The 15,239-nt window shown below is 45.5% G+C and overlaps 1 protein-coding gene across 7 annotated transcripts in view; it reads left to right on the forward strand.

The window, feature by feature from the left end:
• RBM47 (RNA binding motif protein 47) overlaps positions 1-11,364 on the forward strand; it is a 76,149-nt gene extending 64,785 nt beyond the window's left edge. For 5 of the 7 annotated variants that reach the window (XM_056489622.1, XM_056489623.1, XM_056489618.1 and 2 more), the window contains 4 exons: positions 1,561-2,720; positions 4,177-4,383; positions 7,945-8,150; positions 8,517-11,364. In XM_056489622.1, coding sequence (XP_056345597.1) covers positions 1,592-2,720; positions 4,177-4,383; positions 7,945-8,150; positions 8,517-8,762 — 1,788 coding nt within the window. In that variant the 5' untranslated portion in view covers positions 1,561-1,591 and the 3' untranslated portion in view covers positions 8,763-11,364. The remainder of the gene's footprint in view (positions 1-1,560; positions 2,721-4,176; positions 4,384-7,944; positions 8,151-8,516) is intronic. The other 2 variants (XM_056489619.1, XM_056489624.1) reach the window with 1 other exon arrangement.
• Positions 11,365-15,239: the final 3,875 nt, after the last annotated feature.

The following is a 15,239-nucleotide window of genomic DNA, read 5'->3' on the forward strand; positions in this document are numbered from 1 at the left end:
ATTTAAGAAAACCCACACAACTCCATATGACTTGCTAGTGAGAAGGTGTGAGAAAACAGGCTTTGGCAAGACAGAGACACGGGGAGAAGAAGGAGGCATTATCTTCATCCCTGTACCCACCAAAGGTGAAAAAGGCTGAAGCTCTAGAGAGTTGTTCAAAGACCATGAAACAAGAATTTTAGGTGAAAAAATTACTAATTGTGAGCTCAGCCTGCAAGTTTTATTCAAAAGACAGAATTGTGTCTTGATTAAATTACTTAAATACCACTACAAGGCATAGGCAGAGGTCTTGGAAGAGTCTTTAGTCTATCTAGTCCTATCTGGAAGCAAAAGCCAGACAAATTCTCATGAGAAATACTGCACACTTGCTTATATGATGGAGTGGTTAGCAAACAAGTCATACAGGGATGTGTCAGGGTCCACAACTCTCTGATTCCTTAAAGCCAAGGTCCTTGTGGAAGATACAATTACTCAGATAAATGATATAGCACCTAATGTGCAAATAACAGTAAAATGTAATGGTCCATGTCATATACAATCACTTGTATTAAATTGTCTGATGGACCCTTGCAGCTTTAAAAATCGATGAACTAACTACTCTCAGAATCCCAAGGTGTTTTATTTAATTGTGCTCTGAAAGAAAGCCCACTGTCTTGCAGTTTTGGTTATTAGCATGGTCATTTCCTGTATGTCTGCATTTCCTGCTCTCTGCCTATGCTCAAATGCAGACTAGGGTTTCTGAGATTTGCCTTCCTCTTGCTGGCTTGCAGTGCTGTGCTGTTTGCTTGGTCTAAAGCAAGCTGCCTCTCATAAAGGGTGATTCTCTTCAGCTTTTGTCAAATCCTGCTGTAATAATGGAAGAGACAAATATATCAGACATTGTAACACAAGCAGTAGGCAACTCAGAAGCTTGTCAGATTATTCTTTGCACAAAAGAACAATAATTACCTCCCACCCCCACTGCTAAAGTGTATTTATTATGTCCTATTTGACAGTTACTGTGGAGGTCTAGAGTAGCAAGGGGTTGTTATCAAATAGAAAGTGTCTGTTTCTTCTCATGCATTTGCCACCTTTCACCATGAAATATGGCACTTGGTGCTTGTGGTGTTCAGGAGTAAATGGATTAACTGATGAGTGACTGAGAGGGAGTAGAAGGCTACCTCTGGCTTCCTGTCCGTATCTTCCCACTCCCAGTTCTGTGTAATGTCCTTCCTACCATTTCAAAGAGAAGACAAGGGTCTCAAAGGTCCTGAGATTTCGAGGTACTTGTTGGCATCCATTGATGTGCCTTTGGTGTCCTGTGACAGCAGCTCTTGATGCCTGGGATGTGTGGGCAGCTGATCCTCGATCATTCCCTCAAAGAGGAGCTTTGCCTGTCCAGGATGCACTACACCCACAGTATCATTCCTCAGGCTGGTGTGGCTTGTTCCTCTGTTCTTCTGCAGTCTTAGCCCCAGTTTGAAAAACAAACTTGCAGAACAACTACAGGAAAATGAAAGAGAGGTGGAATTCTGATGGTGGCTAATAGCTTTTAACGAGTGTCCTCCTTCATTTGCCCAGGTTCCATCAGGCTGTGAATGAGTTTGACACCATGACTGCTGAGGATTCCAGTGCAAGGATGAGCAATGATTCCACTAACGTGGCCACCACAAAAGTCCCCGAAGGCGTCGCCGGCGCCCCCAACGAGGCGGCGCTGCTGGCCCTGATGGCCCGCACCGGGTACAGCATGATCCAGGAGAACGGGCAGCGCAAGTACGGGGGCCCTCCTCCCGGCTGGGACGGGCTGCACCCTCCGCGTGGCTGCGAGGTCTTCGTGGGCAAAATCCCCCGCGATGTCTACGAGGACGAGCTCGTGCCCGTCTTCGAGTCGGTGGGCCGCATCTACGAGATGCGCCTGATGATGGACTTCGACGGGAAGAACCGCGGCTACGCCTTCGTCATGTACACGCAGAAGCACGAGGCGAAGCGCGCCGTCAGGGAGCTGAACAACTACGAGATCCGCCCCGGCAGGCTGCTGGGCGTGTGCTGCAGCGTGGACAACTGCCGCCTCTTCATCGGAGGCATTCCCAAGATGAAGAAGAGAGAGGAGATCCTGGAAGAGATTGCCAAGGTGACAGAAGGCGTGCTGGATGTCATCGTGTACGCCAGCGCCGCAGACAAGATGAAGAACAGAGGCTTTGCCTTTGTGGAGTACGAGAGCCACCGAGCAGCGGCCATGGCCCGGAGAAAACTCATGCCAGGAAGGATCCAGCTGTGGGGACATCAAATCGCTGTTGACTGGGCAGAGCCAGAGATAGATGTGGATGAAGATGTCATGGAGACTGTTAAAATCCTATATGTGAGGAATTTAATGATTGAGACCACAGAGGACACCATTAAAAAGGTGTTTGGTCAGTTTAACCCTGGCTGTGTAGAGAGAGTGAAAAAAATACGCGATTACGCCTTTGTGCACTTTACGACCAGGGAAGATGCCATTCATGCCATGAACAACCTCAATGGAGTTGAACTGGAAGGCTCGTGCCTGGAGGTCACTTTGGCCAAGCCGGTGGACAAGGAGCAGTACACTCGCTACCAGAAAGCAGCAAAAGGAGGGGCTGCAGCAACCTCCGAAGTAACTCAGCAACCCAACTATGTTTACTCTTGTGATCCATACACACTAGCATACTATGGATATCCATACAATGCCCTGATCGGGCCCAACAGAGATTACTTTGTGAAAGGTTAGTAAGCACAATTAGGGGATGTGATGGGCAGGTTTGATCTTAGGCTGATGCCAGAGGTCTGCCTCAGCCAAAGGACAGCTAGTGCCACGCAATTTTTTCCTAATACTATCTTATAGGTCTTTTTGTCATATTTCTGTCTGGTCTTACTTTAGTTTATGACTACACAAAGTGTATTTATCTATAAATAATTGCTAATGTACAAGACAGTATGAGAGAGGTATCAAATATATGGTTAAGAATAGATAAAAACCAAGCATGGGATGGGGAACAGAGGGAGCTGGGTTTTATGACTGTTGTATAAAGTCTGAGCAAATCTAAAGATTCCAGCTTCTGATGTCTCCTTTCAAAGAGCTGGATCCTATGACAGAGTGCTCTGGTATGTATGTATGGTGACTATCCAAAGGGAGGGAGGTTAGAGAAAGCCTTAACTCTCTAGGTGTCATTTACCTTCCACATTAAAATTACAGTAATGCTGTCCATCATAAAGTCATTTGAAAACTACAAGCAGAAGGAATCATGTGAATGAAAAATAATTTTTATTATGTATACCTTAATTAGTTATCAGTTACAGTCATTAAAAATTAACCAAAAATCACTTATTCATAAAAAACCCTAATAGCTGTAACTGGTATTGTAATTACAATTATCCTGCACTTACAAGAATTAGAGTTTCCTGAAATTTGATGTGTATTTCCATAGAAGAAGCAATTTAACATTAATATATTCTTAAAGCACCCACATAAACAGAGAAGTATTTTTAACCCTAGTCGTTCAAGAATTTCAGCTTCTTCTCAATTTCCAGATTTGTATTTGCAATGAACTGTGACAGAGTTGAGTAACAGTCTAAATATTCAATTAGATCATCATAAAGTACATCAATACTGCAGTGTTCAAAGTACAGTCATAACATATGTGGGGTCACTAAGATGAATAAAGGCAATATTTTTGGAAGTGGGTTATATGCACCTAATAAAATGACAGAGAAAATAATTAAACAGCATAAGTAAAAATATATGCAGTGGTGGAACAATGTTTGTTGCAGGGCAGGTATGAAGTTGTGCCATCTTGGCAGCATTAACAAGTTGACAAGTTTGGTCTCCTCTGGAGGACAGCTGAAAGCAGAAGCTGTTCCTAACACACAGAAATCACCCTGAGGATCCCCTCACTCTCTACTGACAGCATTGAACCTGTAACACTCACCACCAGAGCTCCACCAATATAAATGAGCACTTAATATATGCCCAGAAACATCAAAAGCTAAACAAGCATGGGCTTACTGGATGCCACCTAGGCACTTCAGTTTTCCTAAAAGGGGTTGCTAAGACTCAATCATGCTGACTTCAGCAGCCACATTTCTAAGCACGAGGCTCTGGATTTCAGCCTGGGGTCACTCCTGCTCCCCACAGGGCTGTCACTCTCCGTTATTCACCATCTTCTGTGTTGTTTTCATAAGCAGGCAGCATACGAGGCAGAGGGCGAGGTGCAGCTGGCAACAGAGCTCCGGGTCCCAGGGGCTCCTACCTGGGGGGATACTCTGCTGGCCGTGGAATCTACAGCAGGTACCATGAAGGCAAAGGAAAACAGCAAGAGAAAGGATATGAGCTGGTTCCCAACTTGGAGCTACCTGCAGTCAACCCAGTGGCCATTAAGCCTGGGGCAGGTTAGTATGTGTGAGGAGGGGAGGCAAGCAGGGGGGTGGGCAGGCCCCTGCCCCATGCCATGTCTCAAGCATGTGATGATCCCTGCATGGCTCCAGCTGTGGCAGTGGGGATGGCCCCATGGTTGGGACTCAGTGCTGCCTTATGCTCAGTGCTTTCTGGCCCTGGCCAGACTTTCTTCACACAAGAGGCACACAGTGAGATAGGGGACACGAATACCTGGAAGCCCTTCAGGCCAAAGAGAAAAGGACTAACTCAATGCCCACTCCTCCAGTCCCCTTTTGCATTTGTTTAGAAGGAAGCAGGCTTTCCTCTCCTTCTAGCCCTGTACACCAGAACATGGTGGCTTAGAGCAATCTTCCTCTCTTTTAATATCTTCAGTGCTAATTTCACCCTGGGAGATTCCTATCCTAGATTTCCAGCCAGGCTGGAGCCTTCTTCTGTTTGGTCCTTATTTCTCCAGTGATACAAGGCTGAGAAAAGGATCTGGGGTTTTCCCATTGCAGGAAAGTCCCTGACTGAGGCAAGCGTCTCCAGCTCCATCAGTGGCATGGGAAAGGAGCAAGGCAGGGAGCCCTCGGGGTTCATCTTGCAGCAGTGCAGTGCCTACAGGACTGCTCTCATCTCTGCGGGGCTCTGATCAGCCAGTCCAAGGGCTGGGGCAGGGATTGCTCCCTTCTGCCACTTTGTCAGCTGAGTACCCAGCCCTTGCCATTCCCAGGTGAACAAGATGAAAGCTGAAGCTCTGCAATTCCTCAAGATCCCATTAGGAAAGGTTTTTATTTGGAAAAGTGATCTGAGGAAGAAGGTCCTTGAAGATGATGGACACTACCCCTCTGATGTGCTGATGTCTTCTCTCCATTTCTCTTTCCAAGTAAACTGCAATGGCAGGATTAAGCCTTGCTTAATAATAGAGCTACTGTAGTTTCCCAAAACATGTTTCATTTATTTATGTCAGTGAAAATTATAGCTTGCATCTAATGAAATCTGTGAAGAGTTCTTCATAACAGCTGGATGAGACAATGTCAGAAGAAGTCTAGAGACAAAGGAAGGCTGTTAAGATTAGAGCTGGAGAAAGATCAGAGTTCCTGAGAAAACCCACTTGCCACCAGAAAATATTACCGCTATGTGCGTTTGCAAAGATACTTTAGGAATTCCAGGTATTACTAAAGGATGCTTGAAAAGTGAGCTTGGAAATGCATGCTTATTAGTGGTGTCTATATTTAATCCAACTGCCAAACAAAAGCTTGAAGCTCAAGTCAAAATGTTTCTACTCTTGAAGCATGTTGAGATTCATGTTTTTTATCAGACCTTCACCTATAATATGGTTCCAGCACAGCCTCTGAGCACAGAAGTACCTGGTCTGTTTTCCCCAGTCAGATCAGCTGATCTAATAGTACCACACACAAGACTTACCTCTGTTATGAAGGGGGTATAACTTTGAGAGCACATTACCAGAACAGAGGAGTAGAATTGTGCTGACTGCAAAGTTTCCTGCCTACTGTTTAGATCAACCTTGAAGCTCATTTTTTTGCAAATAGCTGGAGTACTCATGGGAGGTCATCCCAATACCCCAGATGCCTGCTACTGTTTTTCTGCCAGAACTTATTGCAGAATGGATCATGTGAGCTCTTTGCCTTGATGAGAAATTATCCGGGATATTTAAACCAGAGATAAAACTGGTTTGACCTGACCAGGCGGACTTGGTGTGAAGGGAGAACTGGAAAACCTCATGAGTTGGGGGTCTCTGCTTGGGGAAACAGTAGTCCATTGGTGGAGGACACGTCTGCCTGAAAGATATCTGATCAGCTTCCTTCTTGCAGTCTCCTGGATCAGAGCAAGAGTACTACTTTCTGTCACCTCCTTCCACCAGGCATAACTGCACACTTTAACATTGCAAAGTTTCATTGCACAGAAAGAAACCTGGGTGTATATTAGGCTTCATTTCTGGCTTTCTGAGTGGCTGCACCTCCCATAAGTGCCAACACCACCTTTTAGTCCATCGTCCATTAATTATTGATAACTTTGTTTTCCTTGTGAATAACCTTACTGCTAAAAAACTCGCAAGCTGACTGCTGAAGTGTGCAATATGAGGCAATGATGGAAATCATAGTGTCATAGACTCTTTCCATTGGAAGGGACCTTAAAGATCATCTAATCCAATGCCCCTGTCATGGGCAGAGGTCTCTTAAGCTAGATCAGGTTGCTCAAAGGCTCATCCAACCTGAATTTGAGCACTTCCAATAATTAGGCACACAAAACTTCTCTGGACAGCCAGTCCAATGTCTCATCCTTCATTATAGAGTATTCCTTTCTTATGCCTAGCCCTTTTTCAGCTTAAAACTGTTACCCCTTGTCCTATCACTACAGGCCTTACCATAAAGTCTTTCTTATAGGTCCCCTTTAAGTACAGAAAAGGTCCAGTACAGGTCTTTATCCCAGAGTCATCTTTTCTCCAGGCTGAACAACCCCAGCTCTCTCAGTCTGAGATGTTCCATCTCATTTAACATCCTCTGAACCTGCGCCAACAGGTTCACATCCTTTGTGTACTGGGGGCCCCAGAACTGGACATAGCATTCAATTCTGCTCATCTGAGCAGAGCAGAGGGGCAGAATCACCTCCCTCAACCTGCTGGCCACACTGCTTTTGATACAGTCCAGAATGCAGCTGGTTTTTCTGGACCTCAAGTGCACAGTTCCAGGCCACGTGCAATTACTGTGATTACTGGGAATGTTCAGCAAAGAATTTTTTTCAGTTTCTTTCCTAGGCAAGCCGTGAAGCTCCATTTTGGATCGACTCATCATCCTGAATGATATTATTCTGACCAGAATGTTCTCCCTTTGTCTGAAAGACCATGGCTCAAATTATATCATGTTATCCAATTTTGGCATGAGGGAGAGTTCCCTAAAGAGAAGTTTATTTTATTTTAATGTCATTAAGTAGATTGATCTTGTAGCAGACAGATGGGATAAAACATATTTAGCCAAGGTAGTCCTGGGAAATGCTGGTAAAAGAGCTGATATTTCACAGAGTTGGCCAAAGGATGGCATGTAAAGCAGACTGGTTGCTGCCTGTCACTTCTTCAGTACAAACCACAACTTTCTGACCTGGAGCAGCTCTTCCTATGGCAGCTACATATTCCTTGATGTCAACAGCTGGAGCAGGGACCTCACTGGGACATTGCACACTCTTACCCCTTGTGTTCAGGCCACACTCTCAGCCAGTGGGAATGACAGCAGTGGTCAGAAGGGGTTATGTAAATCTGGGTCACAGCTCCCAGTCCCCAGGAGGACTCTGGCTCTAGGGCACTTGTGGCAGGAGCATGAGGGAAAATGCTGGACCAAACAGCACTGAGCCTGTCACTGTGCATCAGCTTTGGTGCTCCCATGCCTGGGGAGGGTGGAGATGCCCCAGACCCCTGCCTGCACACAAGGCTTTGACCCCTGATAAGAGCAGTGCAGGATCACTGCTGGAGAGTTTGTGCAGCTGGGAGGGAGAGCTCTTTGACAAGAGCTCCTGGAAACTCTCTCCTGATGTATCTGATAATGTCTGGTCTCTCCTAGTGGCCATCCCTGCCATTGGTGCCCAGTACTCCATGTTTCAGGCAGCACCACCAGCCAAGATGATGGAAGATGGCAAAATCCACACTGTTGAGCACATCATCAACCCTATAGCTGTCCAGCAGGACCCAGCTAGTGCAGCAGCTGCCGCAGCAGCAGCTGCAGCTGCAGCTGTAATACCAGCTGTCTCAACACCTCCTCCCTTCCAGGTGAGTTCAGCACGTGGGAAGTTCCTGCTTCCCATATTTCCAGCTTCCCATACATCCTGCTATGCATATCCAGTGTGGGGGGAAAGCCCAGTCTCTTGCCCTGCTTCCATTCAGGACATGCTCTTGGGGATGTCACAGTGCCCCGAAGTTCATCTGACCTGTCTTAGACATCTGTACATTGGGCCATGGCTTTCCCTTCTTTGGGGAGGGGGGGAACAGCCTCCCATCACAGCACAACTCTGGCCCAACAGGGATGGACTGCCCAGCCTCCCCATTACCTCCTCCCCTTCTAGGGGCTTTCTTCAGGGCATGGGAGTGGGATGTTAAAACAAAGTCCTTTTCTAAGCTCTGACCCCTTACTCCCAGGGCCGCCCCATCACGCCAGTGTACACCATGGCTCCCAACGTGCCGCGGATCCCCGCCGCCGGGATTTACGGGACAAGTTACGTGCCGTTCGCGGCGCCCGCCGCGGCCACGGCCACAATAGCCACGCTACAGAAGAACGCGGCGGCCGCCGCCGCTGCCTACGGAGGCTACGCCGGCTACATCCCCCCGGCATTCCCGGCCGCCGCCATCCAGGTGCCCATCCACGACGTCTACCAGACGTACTGACACTGCCGGAGAGCAGGCTGCTGGGGAAACACACACTGAAGGAACACTTTACTATTTATGAAGAAAGAACTGTCTGCGAAAGAGTAAACATTTGGGCTTGGTAAAACAGTGCGGAAAGTGAAGAATGTCATAGAAAAACATGTTTGAAATATTTTCTATGCTTGAAGTTTTCACTAACTTTTTTAGGCTATTTTTAAAAATTTAACATGCCTGTATTCATACATTTCCAAAGGACCTCGGTGCATCCAGCCCACCACTGACGTGCTTTTATACGCATTGTAGTGGGGTTGCATAGGGTCTCTTTTTTTTTTTTTTTTAGCAGTTATATTTTCAATATATTTGTGGTATGAAGGTTATTTTTTAGTAATTTCTGCACTCCAGAGATGTCTATTTTGTAGTGCCTTTAATAATATATCAGCTATATATTAAAAAGCACACCTGAGCAGCTAGGGAAAGTTTTAACAATATATTTTGAAGAGTATATTCAATATTTAAAGAATACATAACTTAGTTTTTTGGTTTTTTTTGTTTCGTTTTTTAAGAAGAAAACAACAAGTATCTTATTTAAAAATTATACTGGAAAGTGCAATTTGAAAAATGTGCAAGACCTCTGCATTTTTGTGCTGGCATTAATACAATCTGCTCATTCTCATTTGAAACAACAAGTAACTAATATTGCCTGTTTGGAAGAAAGAGAAAAGAAAAAAAAGCCTCCTCACACATACCTCTTCACAGTGTGATTTGCAGGCTTGGTTTTAGCTGAAGAAAGGCTCCAAGTTTTCCTTAGCAACTGGATTTTCTATTTATTGAAGCTACTTGTAGTTGGAGCATGTACAGAAACGAGTAGCTGATGTTTCACGCGAGGTGTCTTGACTTAGATCTTCATCCAGTATAAAGCCAAGGCTTTTTCTAATTTTATTTTCTTCATTTTATTCTTTGAAGTAAATATTGTAGTGACTGAGAACTATGCTGCTGTTAGCAAGAGTAGCCACGCTCTGGCCAAGAGGATTTGCAGCATTACTTACCCATTGCTCCATCATGTTCCATGAGAAATTTCAAAGGTACTAGGGGTGGTAGTGATACTGGAACTAGTGAAACAGGGCTAGCCTCCCTCCCAGCCTCCCTTCCATTCTTAATTCCCCTTCTCCACAACTGGAGTTGTACATGCACATCAGGGTTGGGAGTGATTAGACCCAATGGTTTTAAGACCTTTTTAGAGCTTGTAAATATCTTTAAATATACATTTTTAAAGTCATTTTATGTTGCAAATTTACATGGTATGTGGTTTGCCACAAAACAAAAACCTTTTATTGCAATGTTATAAAAAAGTTTGTTTTATTAAGAAGTAAATATATTATTGCAGTGTTTTGTGGCCTGTTTAAAGGCTTTTATTTAGTAGTGCAGTGAATGTAAAATAGAGTAAAATGGTAAAAAAATACCTTGCCCTTTGTATGAAGTTCATCAGCTCTGTAAACACAAGCCTGGTGACAAAAGGTAAGAAGCAGGGAGTCAGTAAACAATGTTCCTTTACTTTTTGTGGTATAAGTACATACCAAAGGGGTTTCACATTGGCCATATTTTGACAACTGAACCACTTTCAGACCGCATCAAGCTCAGTTAAGTGACCTTTCCAATACACTTCTTCTGCTTGCCTCAAAATGGAGCGGTTGTATTTTAGGTGCTCTTACTCAGACAAGCTGAGCTCCCCTTGACCCTGTCAACCCATTAGCAGAAGCACTGTGAGGTTACCCATTAGGTTGGACTCTGCCCCTCCACGCCCCTTCCCAGGAAACTTTTATGGTTTGTACCTGCACATCTGAAAGCACACCCAGACCTCAGCCCCAAGGTCCTGCCCTTGTGGAGGGTGAGAGAGGAGATCTGGGCAAAGCCCGAGGGGCAAGCCCCAGCCAGAGTCCAGCACTGCCTCCTCCAATCCTCCAGCCTAAGGCCTCACATGGCTCAACACTAAATGTCAGAGGGTCCGTGGGCCATGCACAAACACCCCTGGGGCCAGGAAAGGCCAGTCCAGTGGCCTCTGCTTCCAGCCCCACGCCACGGCTGACCCCAGAGGAGAGAGGAAGGGCAATGGCTCCCTTCCCACTAATCCTCTCCCTGCCAACAGGACAAGGGACCTGCCACTCACAGAGATGGCAGGAAGAGAAAGAAGCCAATGAGGGAAAACCCTGAGGTGCCCCTGGCCAGCAATGGGTGCTGCCTGTGCCAGGGCAGAAGCAGGCAGCACCCAGGGATGGAGGCAGGACCCAGGCATGCAGGCAGCCAGGTTGTGCTGAGCCTCTTGCCCATGCCTGTCTCAACACTTGCTTCTAAACCATTTCATGTACACTACTACTGAGGTAAGTCTAATAACTTGAAATGTGAACATCTTTAGGTTAAGAACAAACTCTTCTAAGAAAAAAAAAGTATATATATAAAAAAAAAAAAAACCAAAACTAGTGTGCCTTATTCTCAAAAGAGCTGATATTTTAGATATTTTATTGTATCTCTCTTCTCTGTATTGTCAGAAGCCTTTGAGTTTATTTAGTTCTTGCTCCATTTACGGTACATTTCTAGGATGTAGTGAATAAAGCATTCTTTAAAAACAGAGACTGTTACTTCATTGCAACATCCCACTCTGCCAAGGCTGTGCTCCCCTCCAAGCTGGGAAGAGGGTGTTTGGGGCAGGAGGGGAGCAGGGCACTGCAGCCAGCATCCCTGCAGGCTCCTGTGGCGGGGGGAGATGAACTGCTGCACTGACTCCTCTGTCCCACCACCTGCAGAGGACAGTGACCCTCCCAGCACACATATTGGGCATCTCTCCATTCTTCCAGCATCCTCTGAACAACCTAAATCTCTCTCTGCATGCAGTTTAGAGTCAATGCCTAGATGTGGATGGAGCTGGAGCTAATATCTCTCTATGCTTTCCGTCCACCCAGTGCACAAATTCCTGTATCTCTGTTATATGTCCTCACTGCCAGGCAGGAGCACTGGGAACTGGGTCATCCTTAAAATTTCAGCATGCTCCATGCTTCAAACATACAGAAAGCTAAACTGCACCTCATTTGCAGTGCTCTAGACTCCCTGGCTGTTTCCTTGGTGTAAACATACTTGGAGAAAATTTGCTGCAAATACCAAGTTTGTGGATAAGAGCAGTCTGAGAGAGTAGTCCTGGCTTACCAGAGGCTCAGCAAGGCCATGTGCCAGCTGCTGCACTGCACCACAGGCTGGGGCAGGGTGGCTGGAATGTGGCCCAGTGGAAAAGGATCTGGGAGTGCTGTCTGGGAGCTGCTGAACACCAGCCAGGGTGTGCCCAGGTGGCCAAGGAGGCCAATGGCATCATGAGTCAGAAATAATGTGGTCAGCAGGACCAGGGCAGGGATTGTCCTCAAATCCTGTGTCCAGTTCTGGACCCCTCAGCACAGAAAGGACACTGAGGTGCTGGAGCATGTCCAGAGAAGGGCAGTGGAGCTGGGGAAGGGTCTGTAGCACAATTCCTGTGAGGAGGGAGCTGTTTATCCTGGAGGAACAGGAGACCTGATCACCCTCTGTATCTGAAATGAGATTGTAACCAGGTGGGGGTTGGTCTCTTCTGCCTCATAACAAGCAACAGGACAAGAGGAAATGACCTGAAGATGTGCCAGATGAGATTTAGATTGGATATTAGGAAGAATTTCCTCACTGAAAGGATGGTGAAGCATTGGAAAGTGGTGGAATCACCATTCCCTCACAGTGTTAAAAAAGTATATGGGTGTGGCACCTGGGGGCATGGTTTACTAGTGAACCTGGCAGTGCTAGGTTAGTAGGATTCAATGATTTCAATGGTCTTTTCCAACCTTAAAGATTCCATAACTCACTTGGATAAGAAAGAAACCACCAGCAAACCACGGCCCTTTATAGATGTTTAAACATGAGGCATGACCTTCACAAAAAGCAATGTTTTCCAAATGAGATGAACTGTGCCACTCTGAAATGTGTTTCTGCTCTTTCATTTTCCCTTTATCCAAGCTACCCAAGATTAAAATTAATCTACGTAACTTTTTCTAAACATACACTTTAGAAGATAATTTCTTTCTTTTTCTAGGCTGCTGATTTCTGTCTTCAGTTTTGTAAGATCTTAATTAATGATTAACTCCTCGTAAGGTTGAAATATGCAAGTCATTCTCAGGATATTAACATAAACAATGCCAGAGAAATGCAATTGTGCTTTCAAGATGACCTTGCTGCCTTGGGAATGTCAGGAGCTCTGCTGAGGCTTTGGGCACTGTGACAACTCAAAATGCTGCCAAGGTGATCCCATTCCCTTTTTGAATGTCTTTCTTCATGGTCTTGAAGAGCAGATGTGCTCATCCCTGGCTGGCATCATCCTAAAAACCATGCTAAAAACCAGTTTTAGCTTTCTTCAGAAAACACCATCTGGTTGCACAACTGTGATACAGCTATTATATGAACAGATTTAGAAGAAACTCAAGTGCCCCACTCTGATATGGCAACATCTCATTTATAAGAACACTCAGAGTATATGCAAAATGAATTTTTCATACATACAAAAAGGTAGATACAGTATTTCTTCTCCTTTTCTGTGGTTGGTATTACACCCTTAACAATTCTGGTGTGAGTGAGTCCTGAGCACTTAGAGAACTCTCTGCTCCCTGGGTGCCAATCAGCCACAAAACTGGCCCATCATGCTGACCTGCAAAATAAAGAAACTCGAGATCTACATTGTAACAAGAGAAACTACCTCTGCTGTGCATCTAAAAGCCAGCAGAAGTCAGGTTTTATGCTCCAGTGTGTCAATTAAATGCTGAATCACACTTGACTGAGTTTTAGAGCCAGGTCCTGCCTAGCAGCAAAATGGAACAGTGTTGCAGGGAGGAGTTGCAAGCTGGGGAATATAAAATAAAAAGGTAGTTTGTGGCATCGAGTCCTTCCCTTTTGGCACAAAGACAGGCTGTGCCATGCAATTATGATTGTTTAAGTTGCCAAAGAGGAAAAAGACTATGGAAAGTTTTAGAAATTTGGTACTGTAGAAGCACTTCCACATGAAATATTTCCTGTCAAGCTGATTAATTAGATCAGATTTTTCTTTCCTCCAGACAGAAGACCAGACCTGGAGCTCACTTGGTTCCTAATCAAAGAAGATAGAAGTTATATCTCCCAGTCCTTGCTCAGGCAAAACTGCAGATCCTGGATGTGGGAGGTGACCAGTCAAGGACTGTCTGCACCAGAAAGATTTACAGGGAAAATGCTCAGGTGTGCTCAGCTTTGTCCCACATGTACCAAATGCCTGTGTCTTCCCAACATAGTGTCAGATGTCTTTGTGTCTTTGTCAGACACCTCCATCCAACATACTGTGGAAGTGACAGTGGGCCCTGGGGCTTCACCTCCTCTGACCAGGGCTCTCCACAGCCACCAGGGCATTTGGAGACACACCATCACAAACCTGGGATGTGGGCTGGTGCCCACCATGACTGCCTGTGCTTCTGCATGCAGCTGGTTTGTGGGGTCGTGGCTGCCCTGAGTCACTTTTCATGTTTTGTCTGACACCATCATACTTTCACAGGGAAGATATATTTTTTTGTTCTTTTTTATTTATTTTTTTTCACTTCTTTCCAAACACACACACACATAATTTTTGCCAGACAGGTTGCACTTTGAGCCCATCCTTGCATGTTTTTGCAATGTCACAGAAGCTCAACATTAGCTCAGCCTCTGCTGCAATCTGTGCACTGGTGGGAGAAGGAAGCCACAGGTAAGCCTGAAGGTCCTCATGAAGCATGAAATAAACCCCTGCAAACAGCCTACACAAGCCACAGGAGTGACCTCAAGCTAACCAGCAGAGAAAAATGCACTTAACTCAGTCAGAGACAAAATAGCCTAACCCTTAGAGCAGGTCCTCTGTTCCAAAACTTTGAAGCAATAACTACAATAAGCAATTCTCACTCCTGTAACAAATCCATAGGTTATGGACCAAGGTGTCTTACAGTCACTCCAAAGGGCTTGCAGTGACAAGGAGTTACTTATTAAACTGGTTAGGCATGCACTGGCTGCACACAGGGCATCCCTAGTTTCTTGAGTCTTGATTCTTCAGATGCTGTCCCTTCCAGGAGGCTTTCTGGACATGTGGATAAGCTAAGAATTCCCTTAAAGCTTGGCTTCACTCCAGGAGATGGATCCCTTGGCTCACCAGCCTTTGTGCAGGACACAGAGGGACACAGTCCTAGTCAGCAGCTGCAGTGCAGGTATCCAGCAGCAATGGGGCAGCTAACAAGAGCTTGGCAGAGCACTGAAGAACCAAAGCTGCTTCCACCACAGCCAACATAAGCTGCTGCTGATGGAAAAAGAAATTATGGAAGTCTGTTATGATTTATAGCTGAGAAGAAAAATCAAGTCTTGTATGGCACTGTACTGTCTCTGAGTCCCAAACTCCTTTACACCTTTCACCCTTAGGAGCCAATTCCCAAATGCTGATTCAAACCACCA

This window comes from Oenanthe melanoleuca, chromosome 4 (assembly GCF_029582105.1).
Source record: "Oenanthe melanoleuca isolate GR-GAL-2019-014 chromosome 4, OMel1.0, whole genome shotgun sequence".
In the NCBI taxonomy this organism is placed as follows: Eukaryota; Metazoa; Chordata; class Aves; order Passeriformes; family Muscicapidae; genus Oenanthe; species Oenanthe melanoleuca.